Genomic DNA, 13,793 nt, shown 5'->3' on the forward strand with positions numbered 1-13,793 from the left:
GACCTGCATTGCCCACATTGCTGCCTTCCCTATCACATTAGGGAAAGCATCGCCACCCAGCTCCTCCCCCCACGTTGGTCTTGTTATGGGTTATGAGAACAAAGCTAGCCACCCATGTTTTCAGGGCTTTTGTTGGAGTTCAGCCTGTGATTGTGTCTAATGATCAGGGTACTCTGGATGACAATGATGTTTCTAATGATGAGGTTGCTCTAGATGCAGAGAATGACAATGGGATTCCTGTCCAAAGTGTATTTTCTGATGAGAATGTTCCTGAAGGATTTGGGAATGATGGTAGGATCCCCGGAAGAGGCCTGAATTGCTACCAGAGAATTCCCAGGACTTTGAGCCTGAGAAAAGCTCAGCACCTGGCCCAGCTGCAGAAATTAATGAGCCAGTAGATAGAAGGCATGTTTTCGGACAGTACAGGCAAACAAACCAATGTCTCAAGCGTTCTGCCAGACTGAGAGAGAGATTGATAACAGAGTCAAGGCTGAAATGAAATCCGTTCGTGGCCACTTGGGACATAGAGTAGATTAGGGGATAAAAGTGGCAGATACAGAATCTATAGTCAGACAAAGCAACGTTGGGATTGAGTCAAGATGTTTTTCCTGGTCCTTGGTAGTCTTGTCTTGGATAGATTCATGTGTTAAGTGCCTTGTTTGATTTCATGATTCAAGTTTTGGAGACTTACCTTTGAAGTTTCTGTGTTTGTTTTTCATGAACTCTGATGCACTACTTTCCTGGACTATTTGTTTCTGCTTATCTTTCTACCTACTTGAATTTACCTATTTTTATGTAGTTTTTTTTACTGCTACTGCTTTTTAATTATCTTCAATAAACTGCTTGCATTTTACTCAGCTGTGTGGTGCTTTAAAGTCAGAGGACTTTTCCTGGCCTGGAACACAACAGCTTTGTATTAGAACGCTTCCAGGATAGTGCCAGGATATATCCCTGCCAGAAGTAACCCTGCATTATGTCATGGGCTCTGGCGGGCTTTGTGCTGGCCCCATTCTGGAATTTTTAGCTTCTGGGTCAAAGGATAAAAATAGATAAGAGGACAACATACTTTTCCCCCCTATTATTTTACTGGTCCAGCAGTTTCTCTGCTCTTCACAATCCAAAGAACTTCACACAGATAGGAAAGTAGTTCTGTCAAAGCCATCTTCCTCCAACAGTTTTCCTCCTGCTGCAGATTTCTGATGGGCCTGTGAATTTTCCCCAAAGCCTTAGCACTAATAAACATATTTTGAGAGGTGGGTTCTGAAGAGCCCAGACTTCTGCCATAGTCTTAGTTAGTTGCGGTGTCATAAATGTAAATAGGCTTCTCAAACTGGTTTCTCATAGAGATAATTGCAGCACTTGGTGTAAGGCTCTTTAATAAGTATGTATGAGATCACGCCTGACAAATCTCTCTCATTCCCCCAGAGTTAGAGTGCCTTCAGGCAGCTTTCCTGGCATCACACTCAAAGATGCATGATGGCAAAGCTGTGTTGGAATGGCAGCAAATTGACCAGCAGAAGCTACAGGATGAGATCCGAGGCAAACAGCAAGACCTGATGCAACTCCAGGAGAAGTTTGTGGCTTCACAGATGAACAATTCCAGGTGTGTCAAATGGATTTGCCAACAGGATACTGCTTGAAAAGGAATAGTAAGAGAAAAGAGTGATGGAAACTAAGCATTTATTTGGTTTCCTGTGGATATGCAAGATGGTTTTGAGATGATGGAATCAACAGGGTATCAATCATTGAGTAAATGGTTTCATTTGGGGTAGCCAGTGGCCCAAGGAGAAGTAAAAGAGATATTTTGAAGAGACTCTTGGCTTGCTTTTAAAATGCCACTTGCCTACACAACAAAGATGGTGTTGCAGCTAAAGAACTAACAGAGGCCCAGTCCTGTTTGGAAAACAGCCCTTTAGTTAGTAGCCCCCAATCTTGTTGTGGTTTGAGTAGTGTATTGTCGAAGGCTTTCATGGCCAGAGTCACTGTTATAGGTTTTCAGGCTGTATGCTAATCAAGGTGGCCGATTGAAACATTCACACCTAGCTCCAACAGGCAAGAGTTCTTTCTCCCATCCTGGACCTTCCACAGGTATATAAACCCAATTTTACTAGTTTCCAACATACCTCACAACCTCCGAGGATGACTGCAACAGATGCAGGTGAAACGTCAGGAGAGAAGGATTCTAGAATATGGCCATACAGCCTGAAAAACCTACAACAACCTGGTTTGAGTAGTGGTTGAACACTGGGCTCTATGACTTTGGAGACCAGGGTTCAGATCCCTACTTAGCCAATGAAACCCACTGAGTGATCTTGTCACACTCTCTCAGCCTCAGAAGAAGGCAATAGCAAACACCCACTGAACAAGTGTTGCCAGTAATTACAGGATAGTTGATTAGGAAAAACTTTCTGACTGTAAGAGCTGTTCACTACCTCGGAGTATGGTGGAATCTCCTTCTTTGGAAACTTTTAAACAGAGGCTGGATGGACATCTGACAGGTATGCTTTGATCGTGCTTTTCCTACATGGCAGGGAGTTGGACTGAATGGGCCTTGAGTTCTCTTCCAACTCTATGACTCCATGATTCTGTGATAAAGTCTGCCTACAATGGTAGTTTAAGAGCACTACAGTTTTCTGCTATTCTACTCTTCTCCACACAGCACCAGGACTGTGACGCAACTGGCTGGGAGTCAGCTACATTAAGATCACTACGGACCAAAAAAGGTCATGAGTTTGAAGCCAGTCCTGGTTGGAGTGAGCTTCTGACCAATTTGTGTAGCTTGCCATTGACCTTTACAGCCCGAAACAGTTGTATCTGTCAAATAGGAAATTTAGGTACCGCGTATGTGGGGAGGCTAATTTAATTAATTTACAATGCCATAAAAATCTCCAGCAAGCATGCAAAGAATGAGGAAGTACTCCATCAGTGTTACAAATGGACGGTGAAGTGACAGCTCCCCTAGTGGCCAGAATACCCTCATGAAAAAGCTAGAATGTTAAATAGCCTCTATGTGTCTGTCTATGTATGTTGTGTGTCTATGGCATTGAATGTTTGCCATGTATATGTACATTGTAATCCACCCTGAGTCCCCTGCAGGGTGAGATAGGCGGAATATAAATACTGTAAATAATAATAATAAATAACTCGCATATCTTGCTTGAGAAGGGAGTTCTGTTTCTTTGGGCAAACCAAGCCACTAACTTTTTTACGATCATGGAACATCTTGAATTATTGAAATAAGAAAACATGTTGATTAAGTTATTCAAATTAAAGAAGTATATTTTCAGGAGTGATGTTAAAAAATTAGAAATGGCTGTTCCCCATGTTATCTACCATGTAAAATGCATTTGCAATGCTGCTTTTAAAAATTAAACCTGCCTTTTTGAATTCTTGCAGGCTTCAGGACAGAGTGACAATTCTCCAACAGCAGTGTGAAGAAAACCAGCTCCTCCTCCAAGCCTTGCAGACTGAATTACATGTATATGAGGCAATGTGCCCTGTGCCAAAGCAGAAGGTCACAACAGGTCTGTGCTGGGTTCAATTCCATCATTGGTGGAGTTCAGAAAGTTCTTTGATTGTAGCTGAACTATAAATCCCAGCAACTACAACTCCCAAATGACAAAATCAATTTTTTAAAAGTTATGGTCGCTTCTTGGGTTAGTAGGTGTCATGTGACCAAATTTGGTGTCAATTCGTCCAATGGTTTTTGAGTTCTGTTAATCCCACAAACAAACATTACATTTTTATTTATTTAGATTTACCGTATTTATATACCATCTTTCTCAGCCCAAAGGTGACTCAAGGTGGTTTACAAATGGGACAATTCAATGCCCTCAACAAAATAAATTACCATTAAAAGCAATTAACATATAATATAAAACCATTTAAAACCAGTAAAAACGTAAGTCCTCAGCGTCTCATTACTAAAAACATTTTCCAGTTGTATTGTCGAAGGCTTTCATGGCCAGAATCACTGAGCTGTTGTAGGTTTTTTCGGGCTATATGGCCATGGTCTAGAGACATTCTCTCCTGATGTTTCGCCTGCATCTATGGCAAGCATCCTCAGAGGTAGTAATGATGCTTGCCATAGATGCAGGTGAAATGTCAGGAGAGAATGCCTCTAGACCATGACCATATAGCCCGAAAAAACCTACAACAACCCATTTTCCAATTGCATCATCCAGTCATTCCGTGGGTCTAAATTTGCCAGTTACATTGCATTTGCAAAAGCTTGCTCGAAAAGCCAGGTTTTGACTTGTTTTTGAAATATTAGGAGGGAGGGGGCCTATCTAATATCCCTAGGAAGGGAGTTCCACAGCTGAGGGGCCACCGCTGAGAAGGCCCTGTCTCTCGTCCCCGCCAACCGAAGATGGCAGGAGTGAAAGCAGGGCATCCCCAGAAGATCTTAGAATCCTCTGTTGCATACAGAGCTAGGCTTATAGTTTGATACTTTACTTTACTTTCAGGGCAGGAAGACCTGGTTCCAATAGACAGTGTCAACAAACAAGGGATCCATGTCATAGGAAATTTCAAGGATTTCTGTACCCTTCAGAAACAGATTCTGGAGGGCAAGAATCTGATCCACAGGATGGCATTGCTCCTGCAGCCTGGCCTAGAGCCACAGAGCAACAAGGTAATCAATATGGTTGATAGCTGGGGTGCAGATTGTTTCTCTATAAAGATATTTATATTCATCATTTATCATTCCAAACCCACTCAATTACAGGGTTGCTAGTACGGGCACAGACCCATATGTGGCCACAGATCGCCGCTGCTGGTTGCTCATTTTAGGGCAGATAGCACTTGAGTACTGTCACTAGATCCCTGTCTTTGCTCTCACAGGTCTTCTATATCGAAGTCATCAAGCAGTTGCTGACTAGCGCTAGCTGTTTGCACCAGATCCTGGAGAAGTCAACTACCACCCTTTCAATGTTCTGGAAAGCACCTCTCCATGAGACTCGAATCTCTTCTCAAGTATGGCAAGCAACAAGTTGAAGCTTCTTTTTCCTACCATAATGTATTTGATAGCCACCTACTCTTCTGCTTTCTGAAATATTAGCATATTTCCTTGAATTCACAGGCAGCATTTCTTGGGGAAAAAAATCTGTTAAAATACATCTTCTTTCTGTAGTGAATAGTGAAACTTTAAAGGTATCTGCAGTGCAGTTGAAGTCTCTCTTGTGCACATATAAAATGGTTATTTTTCTTGCATGTGGATGCATTGCAAAATCTTCCTAAGCTATGTTGAATTGTTAGGGAGCCGAGCATATGTCCAGACCTCTGAGGATGATACCAGGCCAGTGAGTGAGCCTTTTTCTTTGTATATAATTCTGCTTTTGTGTATCTAGTTTACACATAGCCTTTGGACCGACTGCAGTTCCATACCCAACTATTTGAGCAACTTCTAAAGTCCCCCAGGTTTTTCAATCGAGTACAGAGAATGGGAAAATCCAATAGCCATTATATATGCCTTGCTCCTCCTATCCTTATTCATTTATTTATTTCGGACATGTGTATCCTGTCCTATCTCGACCTCCACAGAGGGACTCAGGGCGGCTAACAACTGGCACACCATGGTGCCCACAACCAAAAACATAAATATACAGTTTAAATAACAATATAGCAATAAAATAGTATAAAACAGTATAAAAACAATCAAGAAGCCAACAATCGCTAGTTTATGTCATCATTCAAGGAGTAGTCAGTCAGTTCCATAAAAGCCGTCACGTCAGCAGGTCAACCTAGTCTACAAATGTCTGATCCCATAGCCAGGATTTCACTTGTTTCCAAAAGGTCAAGAGGGATGCAGCAGACCTAATTTCACTTGGGAGGGAGTTCCACAGCCGAGGGGCCACCACAAAAAAGGCCCTGTCACTTGTCCCCACCAAACGTGATTGTGATAATGGGGGGACAATGAGCAGGGTCTCTCCGGATGATCTCAGGGCTCTAGGTGGATTGTAGCGGGAGATACATTCAGACAAGTAAACTGGGCCAGAACTGTTCAGGGCTTTATAGGCCAAAGCCAGCACTTTGAATTGTGCTCGGAAGCCCGATAGGCAGCCAGCGAAGCTGGCATAGCAAGGGCGTTGTGCGCTCTCTGTACCCAGCTCCAGTGAGCAACCTGGCTGCCAAGCAATGGACTAGTTGAAGCTTCTGGGCAGTCTTCAGAGTGCATTGCAATAGTCTATTTGGGATGTAATCAGAGCGTGGACCACTGTGGCCAAGTCAGACTTCCCAAGGTATGGGCCCAGCTGGTGCACAAGTTTTAGCTGTCCAGAAGCTCCCCTGGCCACTGCCGAAACCTGGGATTTCAGGCTCAGCAATGAGTCCAGGATCACTCCCAAGCTGCGAGCCTGTGCCTTAAGGAGGAGTGTAACCCCATCAAGTAACGCTATGCCCTATTCAGCCTTGTGACTGACCAGGAGGACCTCTGTCTTGTCTGGATTTAGTTTCAAGTTGTTCGCTCTCATCCAGTCCATTACAGCTTTACAGATACCAGTAATTATTTTAACATAGTTCAAGTCCTGAACCTAAACACCGGTTCAGGACTTTAACAGCCTCCTTAGTTGCAGGTAGGAAGGAGTGACAGACCTGAACGTCATCTGCGTACAGATGACACCGCACCCCGAAACTCTGGATGATCTCCCCCAACGTACCTCCAAGGCCCATTCCTGCGAGGCGTCCCAGAAGGATACCGTGCTTGATGGTATCAAAAGCCAATGAGAGGTCCAGCAGAACCAACAGGGACACACTCACCCCGTCTAGTTCCCAGCGTAGATCATCCACTAAGACGACCAAGGCTGTCTCAGTACCATGTCCCAGCCTAAAGCCAGACTGTGCCAGATCTAGATAATCTGTGTCTTCCAAGAATCCCTGGAGTTGCGAGGCCACCACACGTTCCAAGACTTTGCCCAAAAAGGGAAGATTGGAAACAGGCCAATAGTTGTTGAATTGAGTGGGGTCCAGTGATGGTTTGTTCTAAGCTCGCTGGAATATTGCCTTCCCGAAGGGAGGTATTAACCACCACCTTCATCCACTCGGCCAGTCCCCCTCTGGCCTCCTTCAGAAGCCAGGATAGGCAGGGGTCCAGGATGCATGTGGTTGCTCTCGCTCCACATGCAACCTAGATGCACTGGGGTATGGTACAGGGCACTCCTGTTTTGCCCAGCCTGTAGAAAACAGTCACCATTCTGCAAAACTGGCCTTCCTTACACAGGTTGGAAGTGCTGTGGAAAATCTCTATCCTGCTGTTTTCAAACTCAGTGGAGTAGAGTAGTGGGGTGGGTGTAAACAAAGAAAAATAAAAGTCAAAGAGAAAGAAGAAATACAGAGCTGGTGGAAGGCAACCAGTGAATGAGATGAGGATGCAGAGATGTGGAATGGTTTCTAACAAAGGCACAAGCTTTCAACTCTGGTAAATGGATACCTCTATAAAACAAAAGTTTCCCACCATATAAAATGTAAATCTGTTTTCTGTATGCGCTGTGTGAAATGCAGTCCAGTCACAAAATATTAGCTTAATTTTTATTTCCTTTGGACCATTCATATTTAGCATTGTCACTCTTGAAAATAATATTCTTCTCAGGATCAGTCCATGAAGATTGAGATTCAGCTACTCAGAACCAAACTGGCGGAGCAAGAAAGTCACTTGCAAAGTACCAGAGATGTCAAGGAGAGCATGGAGAACTTCCTCCTCACTCATTGTAAGTGACTTTCTGAGAGGGATGGTGCAATGGTGACTTGTTGGGGTTGGCATCAGGCCATTCCAAAGCAAGGACCTCTGGTTGGGAAGATCTGTTAGGCGTCCCTTGCCTGCCTTTTGTCATTACGTCTGAACCAATTGGAACTCTAGAACCAAGTGGAGTCATGCTTTGGAAAGCAAGGAAGAAGGGTACTGAGGTGCATGTTATTTACCATGAAAGTCCAGTCTTATATGTGGAAGAAAGAGACATCATGTACAGGGTTGTGTCCTGCACATGATAGAAGTAAGCGAGATAATACTCAAACCCCAGATCCACCCTAGTTTGGTGTCAGATTAGGGGAGGTAGAGAGAGATGAGTAGATGAGAAAGAAAGAAAAGCATACCTAATGCAGGAAGAGAATGCATGTTAAATGCACAAACGGGAAGTAACCGTATGCCATGCTATGCCTAAACTCCCAAAGTCACATGTAAGTTAACTAACAGTGAGTATAGACAGGCCAAAGTGCGAGGGTTGAATGAAAAGTAATGCCTCCACCTTCGTAACTCAACAGATGGCAGTATTGGTATGCAGCAGGTACTGGCTTATTCAGTAGACTCTCTACAGTTCCATTTTGATGGTAAGCCTTAGCATTGCATGGTTGTGTTGCTAAAGTGTGAAGTATGGAACCTTGCACAGACGGTCAATGCAACTTAAGCAACGTGCAGTCATTGAATTCTTGACAACAGAAGGTGTGACCCTAAAGGAGATTTATCAGAGAATGCAAGCTGTTTATGGTGATTGTGTTGATGTAAGTACTGTGTGTAGTTGGGTGAGTAAGGTTAAAGAAGTTGAGGCGGGAACATCTGACTTGCATGACAAACAAAGAGTTGGACGTCCTGTGACAGCAACCACCAAGTTTCACAAGCAAAAGGTCGACAAATAGATTCAGGACGATTATCATATCACTGAGAAATTTCAAGCATAATTGGCATTTCACAAGAACATGTGGGTCACATTATTGCTTTTCTTGGCTATCAGAAGATCTGTGCACAATGAGTATCCAGGATAAGAGAACTGTGAGACGCTGGTTGCGGAAATAGAGTGTTGACTTCTTCCGTGACAGTTTCAGAAAACTTTTTCATCATTGGCAGAAATGTATCCAATTGTCTGGTGATTATGTGGAAAAGTGAATAGTGGTAGTTAAAGAGCACATTCTAAGGATTATTTCGGCATTTGATTTATTAAAATATTCTCTTCCAAACCCAAGTAACGAAGGTGGAGGCATTACTTTTCATTCAACCCTTGTAATTCTGCAAGTACACATTCAGAAAGGAAAATCTCATAGTAGATCTGCCAAGGAAAGGAAAGGAGATGAAAGTGAAGGTGGACTGAGACGATTTGTGTTAAAGCTATTTTTTTCCATTACAGTGACAAGAACATATGATGTATTAAGGAAAGCAAGGACTAATCTGGAGGTATGTTGAACTGCACTTTACCCTCTATTGATTCAGGTGACCCAGCGACAGAAAACTGTGGGGAAAGGCCATGTCATGAAAGAGGTATTGGTGCCAAATTCTATTGGTGAATGAGGACCATGAAACGCAGCCTACACTAATCTCTTTTATTAGGCAAGACTATCAACTCTTTTCAAACCTCCAGCTGATAAAGCTGACACTGCAACTGAATTACATAAAATAAAATGACCGTATTTACTTGAATATAATGTGCCATCAAAAATAATGGGCACCTCAGTCTTGAAGGTACACATTACAAAAATGGATTGGCTGCTGGATGTAATGTTAGGCAGCAGTGGTTGTGAAAAGGCTGGTGGGAAGCTGTCGGAAAGATACAATTTCCCACCAACATTTTTTTAAAAAAAATGATATTTATTCAGGTTTTAACATACATAAAATAAAATGAGTAGTAATATAAGAATAGAACAAAAAAGCAAAATAAAGAAGCACAAAAAAGAGAATCTAAAGTTACTCTAATGGAGTGAGGATTGGTAAGATGATAGATGTAGAGGTTGGGACATCTAAGGGCTACTGGAACCTAGTTGGTGAGGGAAAATGGAGTGGGCGGGAAGGACCATGGGTGGGAAGGCCCTAAAAATGATACTTAAAAAAACAAAAACAAAAAATACATATATGTATTAAAAAAGAAAGAAAATAGAAAAAATAGAATTGTGACTTCCGATCTTCTTTATCGTGGTGATAGCTCTTCATTTCAGTCTTTGCCATGTTTCTTATCTGTACTTCTCTTCTTCTTAAATCCAATATCCAGGTGGTGGTATTTCTCAGTATTTAAATCATTATCTTAACCTTCTTTTGGATAAGGTATTCCCTTACAGGGTTCCAATTTGTTTCATCCTTGGGTATCCCTTGGTTTCTCTTTTTTAGTAGTTGAGTTAATTCGTCCATATTTCTAATTTCAAGTATTTTTACTAACCAGTCCTGAATTTTTGGTGTGTCCTCCAATCTCCACATTCTTGCATACACTATGTTAAGTACCATACCAGGGTCTCTTCGTTCTTCTCTAGTTTTTGGTTTATTATTCCTAATAAGTATATTTCTTGAATTTCCTCCTGAATTACTTTCCAATAATCTTTTGCTTTTTTGCATGACCACCACATGTGGTGGACGGTGCCATCCTGTGTCCCACACTTCCGGCATTTTGATTTTATATCCTTATTAATTTTTTCTCATTTTTAGGGGTGATGTACCATCTATACATCATTTTAATCCAACTCTCTTTAAGCTCATATGCATACATACGTTTCAATTTCCTGTTCCAAATTTCCCACCAACATTTTTTAATCCACCTCTGATTTCCCACCAGCCTTTTTACAGCCACTGCCTTTCCCTCCTCTATCGCTAGCTGGGATCTCCTGCCCAACAGCACAAGCGGGTTTACATGTGCAATTCTAACACACCATTGAATCTAATGTACACCTCAATTTTGGTGATGTAACTTAGCCAAAAAAATGTGAACATTAGACTCAAGTAAATATAGTATTATTGCTGAAGTCGTCGTGACCGAGAATGAGCATTTCTTCCCATAAAGCACAATTCTTTTGGCCAACAATGATTTTATGACTAAGAACATGTCATGTGGGCTATAACTACAGGACTTGGGATGGGGCCTATTTGCTTTGAGAGGGAGCAACAGCCTTGTGTTGACTGCTCTTAGGCTGCTCCTCCCCACCTTTCTGCTAGTGAGAAGAGGTCGCTGACCTTCCTGTTTACTTAAGCTACTATTTGTGTCATAAATCTTTACTCACTGCAGCGTACTTTTACTGGCTGTGAGTGCCCTCAGTCTCTGGCCTGCTTCAAGCGCAAACTGTAGCCATTCAGATACTATCCAGTTCTGGAAACTGATTTTGGCATGGGAGAAAATTCTGGCTTTCTGTCCATACTTCCCTCTTCTGCCTTACAATATGAATAAGCAGTTTACTAATGCTGCTACATCCAGAGTCTATCTCCTCTAGCTGCTGCTGCAATGGATTTGTAGAAAAGCCTCCTTTTTTCTCCAACAATAGCTCACTCATGAGTAAATGCATCTCAGCAAAGTTTCAAAAATTTCTTCCTTGGAGAAAGGGATTTTTTTTCAACTTTTGAGAATGATCAGCTTTGCTTGCATTGTTTGTCTTAAATTTTGCTGTGCCTTTTGCTTTCTTTCCAGCTTGCAATGTGGATAAGCATACTAAATAGGTGTGCTTAGTCTGGTTTTTAATAAAAGAAGAAAAAACAAAGAACTTGGGTTAGGGACAGTATTGAACTTATTCTGAATTACTGCAATCTTGTTTGTGGGGTTGCAGTCAGGTATAGCAGAGAAGTGTGATTTTCAGGAGGGTATTTTGTGCTGTTCCTATGTATATACACTCATAAACAGAAACAATATGGGTTGCTGTAAGTTTTTCGGGCTGTATCACCATATTCCAGAAGCATTCTCTCCTGACGGTTCACCTGCATCTATGGCAGGCATCCTCAGAGAAACAATATGGGTTGCTGTGAATTTTCCATTTTGAAATCGTTTTTATTGGAATTATATATAGTTACATGGAAAGAGGGGGAATATTTAGAAGATAGAAAAGTAGGAATAATAGAAAAAAAGGGGAGGAAAAAAAGGTAATGGTTGATTTCTATTCAGTCTTCAGGTTCTTTTCTTTTTCTTATTTGTTACATTATTTTCATTTAATCTTCTCTTGCTGTGAATTTTCCAAGCTGTATGGCCATGATACCAGTCATGAAAGCCCTTGACAACACATAGAAACAATATGCCCCTGTTTACGACAACATAGAAATTGTTATCTTAGAAGCTGAAATCTCATTATATTGCATTTAACAATATTTGAGTTACTATTTCTAATGTCATGTACTTATGAAGAATCTCCTGGTATATAGTAATTGTTATTTTGGAAGCTTAAGTTTCATTTGTTGACAAAATATTGATAAACAATCTTTCATTTATAATCTATTACTAATAAATCGTGTTAATGTTCCCACGTAACACTGAATGAAGAATTTCCTGTAATATAGAAATTGTGATTTGCAATCTGCAGTTTTTGTATAGTTAGTACTTGTCAACCAGCCCCATCCTTGTGCAGTCATTCACTATTGGACTGCAATTCCTCACCAAACTCAACAGATATTAGATACTAACAGATATTAGATGCTGCATTCATATTATAAGGTGATGAAGTCAGATTTTAGAATTTAAAATTTAGATAACTTATTCCTTTCACATCAGCAACCTCTCATGAACAGTGGCTTTTCAACATGGTCTAAGTTAGGAAATGGGCATGGTAACTGGAGGGAGAAGAGCATCAGTTCTAATATTTCTGTCTGCGTTGTCACTTTAGGGAATTTCCCAACAACCTACACCTATTTCTGCCATCATGTGAACATATTCTGGCCTGAGGTATGAAGGAAATGGAGCCATGCCCAGGAAAAAAAGAGGACGAAGAAAAGAAACTCCACCTGATTGCTTACTGCTACCAAAGTGAGGCCTCAGAAGCAGCCTGGCAAGTTTTAGAGTTCAGAAGTTATCCGGGAAGTTTCCAATTCCTGCTGCTTTAGGGTGAAACCCCCATGGCACCCGGGGTATGGTACAATGACCTCCACATGTGCTTCTATAACAACTCTCCTGCTAGAGATTCATCTGGAACTTGTTTGGAATTGCTTCAGGCATCAGTGCAATATTAGAAAAAGGAAAAGGTACTCCTGTGCACACTACGCTCAGAAAGAGGGGTCTTCCTAAAAATAGCATGGATTCCAAAGCTGCCCTCGTGTGCCTCGGTGAGACTGGATGTTTGTGTGCAGCTTAGATAGTTCTAGCATTCTCCTGCACCAATTTATTTATTATTCTGCTCTAATTATCAATCAGGGTGTGTCATATATTTTTGCGGCTATATTTACTTTGCCCCACTGATGTGTGGCCTTGACATATACTCATCGTAAGTGTGATCACTGGATTATTAAGGGAAGAAAGAAGAGCAAAGGTCTCTCAGCCCCAGTTTCAACACACTTCGACTACTCCTTTTCTGAAGTTCCCTCTAAGCTAGGTATCCCCTACTCCTTTCAGCAGATATTGTCAGAGATGTCCTCACTCACTTCAGGGTTTTTGGTAACTACTTTGTTTAAGGTGGACATCAAAAGTTTTTATTACACACGGCAATGCAGTTACAAGCCTTTTAGACTTCTGTATGTTATAAAAAGGCAAGTAGCTGAAAAGGGGGTGTAGGGAAAAGGCTCTGCTTAGATTTGTGGAACTCAGCAATTTTTCCATTTCGTGATCTGAATTCCCAATAAAGTTTTTTTAAAAAAATGGCTTGAGAATTATTCACAAAGCGCATCAATGTTTTTTGTCGCCTATCAGATAAGTCTATAGAAGTTCTTAAGTGAACAAGTGGTGGTTATTATATTTATTCATATCCTGCTTTTCTCTCTGTGACTGAGACACAAAGCAGCCCATAACAATTAAAAAATACACTTTAAAATCTCCAGCATATAAATATTAAAATAGAATTAAACATACACATTGGTTAAAATCACTTAACACCTTCCACAGTTAAAATACCAGTACATAAAATATTACACAACATTCTCCTTG

General features: G+C 41.3%; 1 protein-coding gene across 1 annotated transcript; it reads left to right on the plus strand.

The window, feature by feature from the left end:
• The first annotated feature begins 1,404 nt into the window (after window positions 1-1,404).
• LOC137096953 (myomegalin-like) lies at window positions 1,405-13,518 on the plus strand. The gene is made up of 7 exons (XM_067467693.1): window positions 1,405-1,603; window positions 3,397-3,524; window positions 4,467-4,633; window positions 4,843-4,974; window positions 7,586-7,703; window positions 9,111-9,157; window positions 12,544-13,518. Exons 1-7 carry the CDS (start codon window positions 1,470-1,472, stop codon window positions 12,583-12,585), a joined length of 768 nt encoding a protein of 255 aa, XP_067323794.1. The 5' UTR covers window positions 1,405-1,469; the 3' UTR covers window positions 12,586-13,518.
• Window positions 13,519-13,793: the final 275 nt, after the last annotated feature.

Source organism: Anolis sagrei, chromosome 4 (assembly GCF_037176765.1).
Source record: "Anolis sagrei isolate rAnoSag1 chromosome 4, rAnoSag1.mat, whole genome shotgun sequence".
In the NCBI taxonomy this organism is placed as follows: domain Eukaryota; kingdom Metazoa; phylum Chordata; class Lepidosauria; order Squamata; family Dactyloidae; genus Anolis; species Anolis sagrei.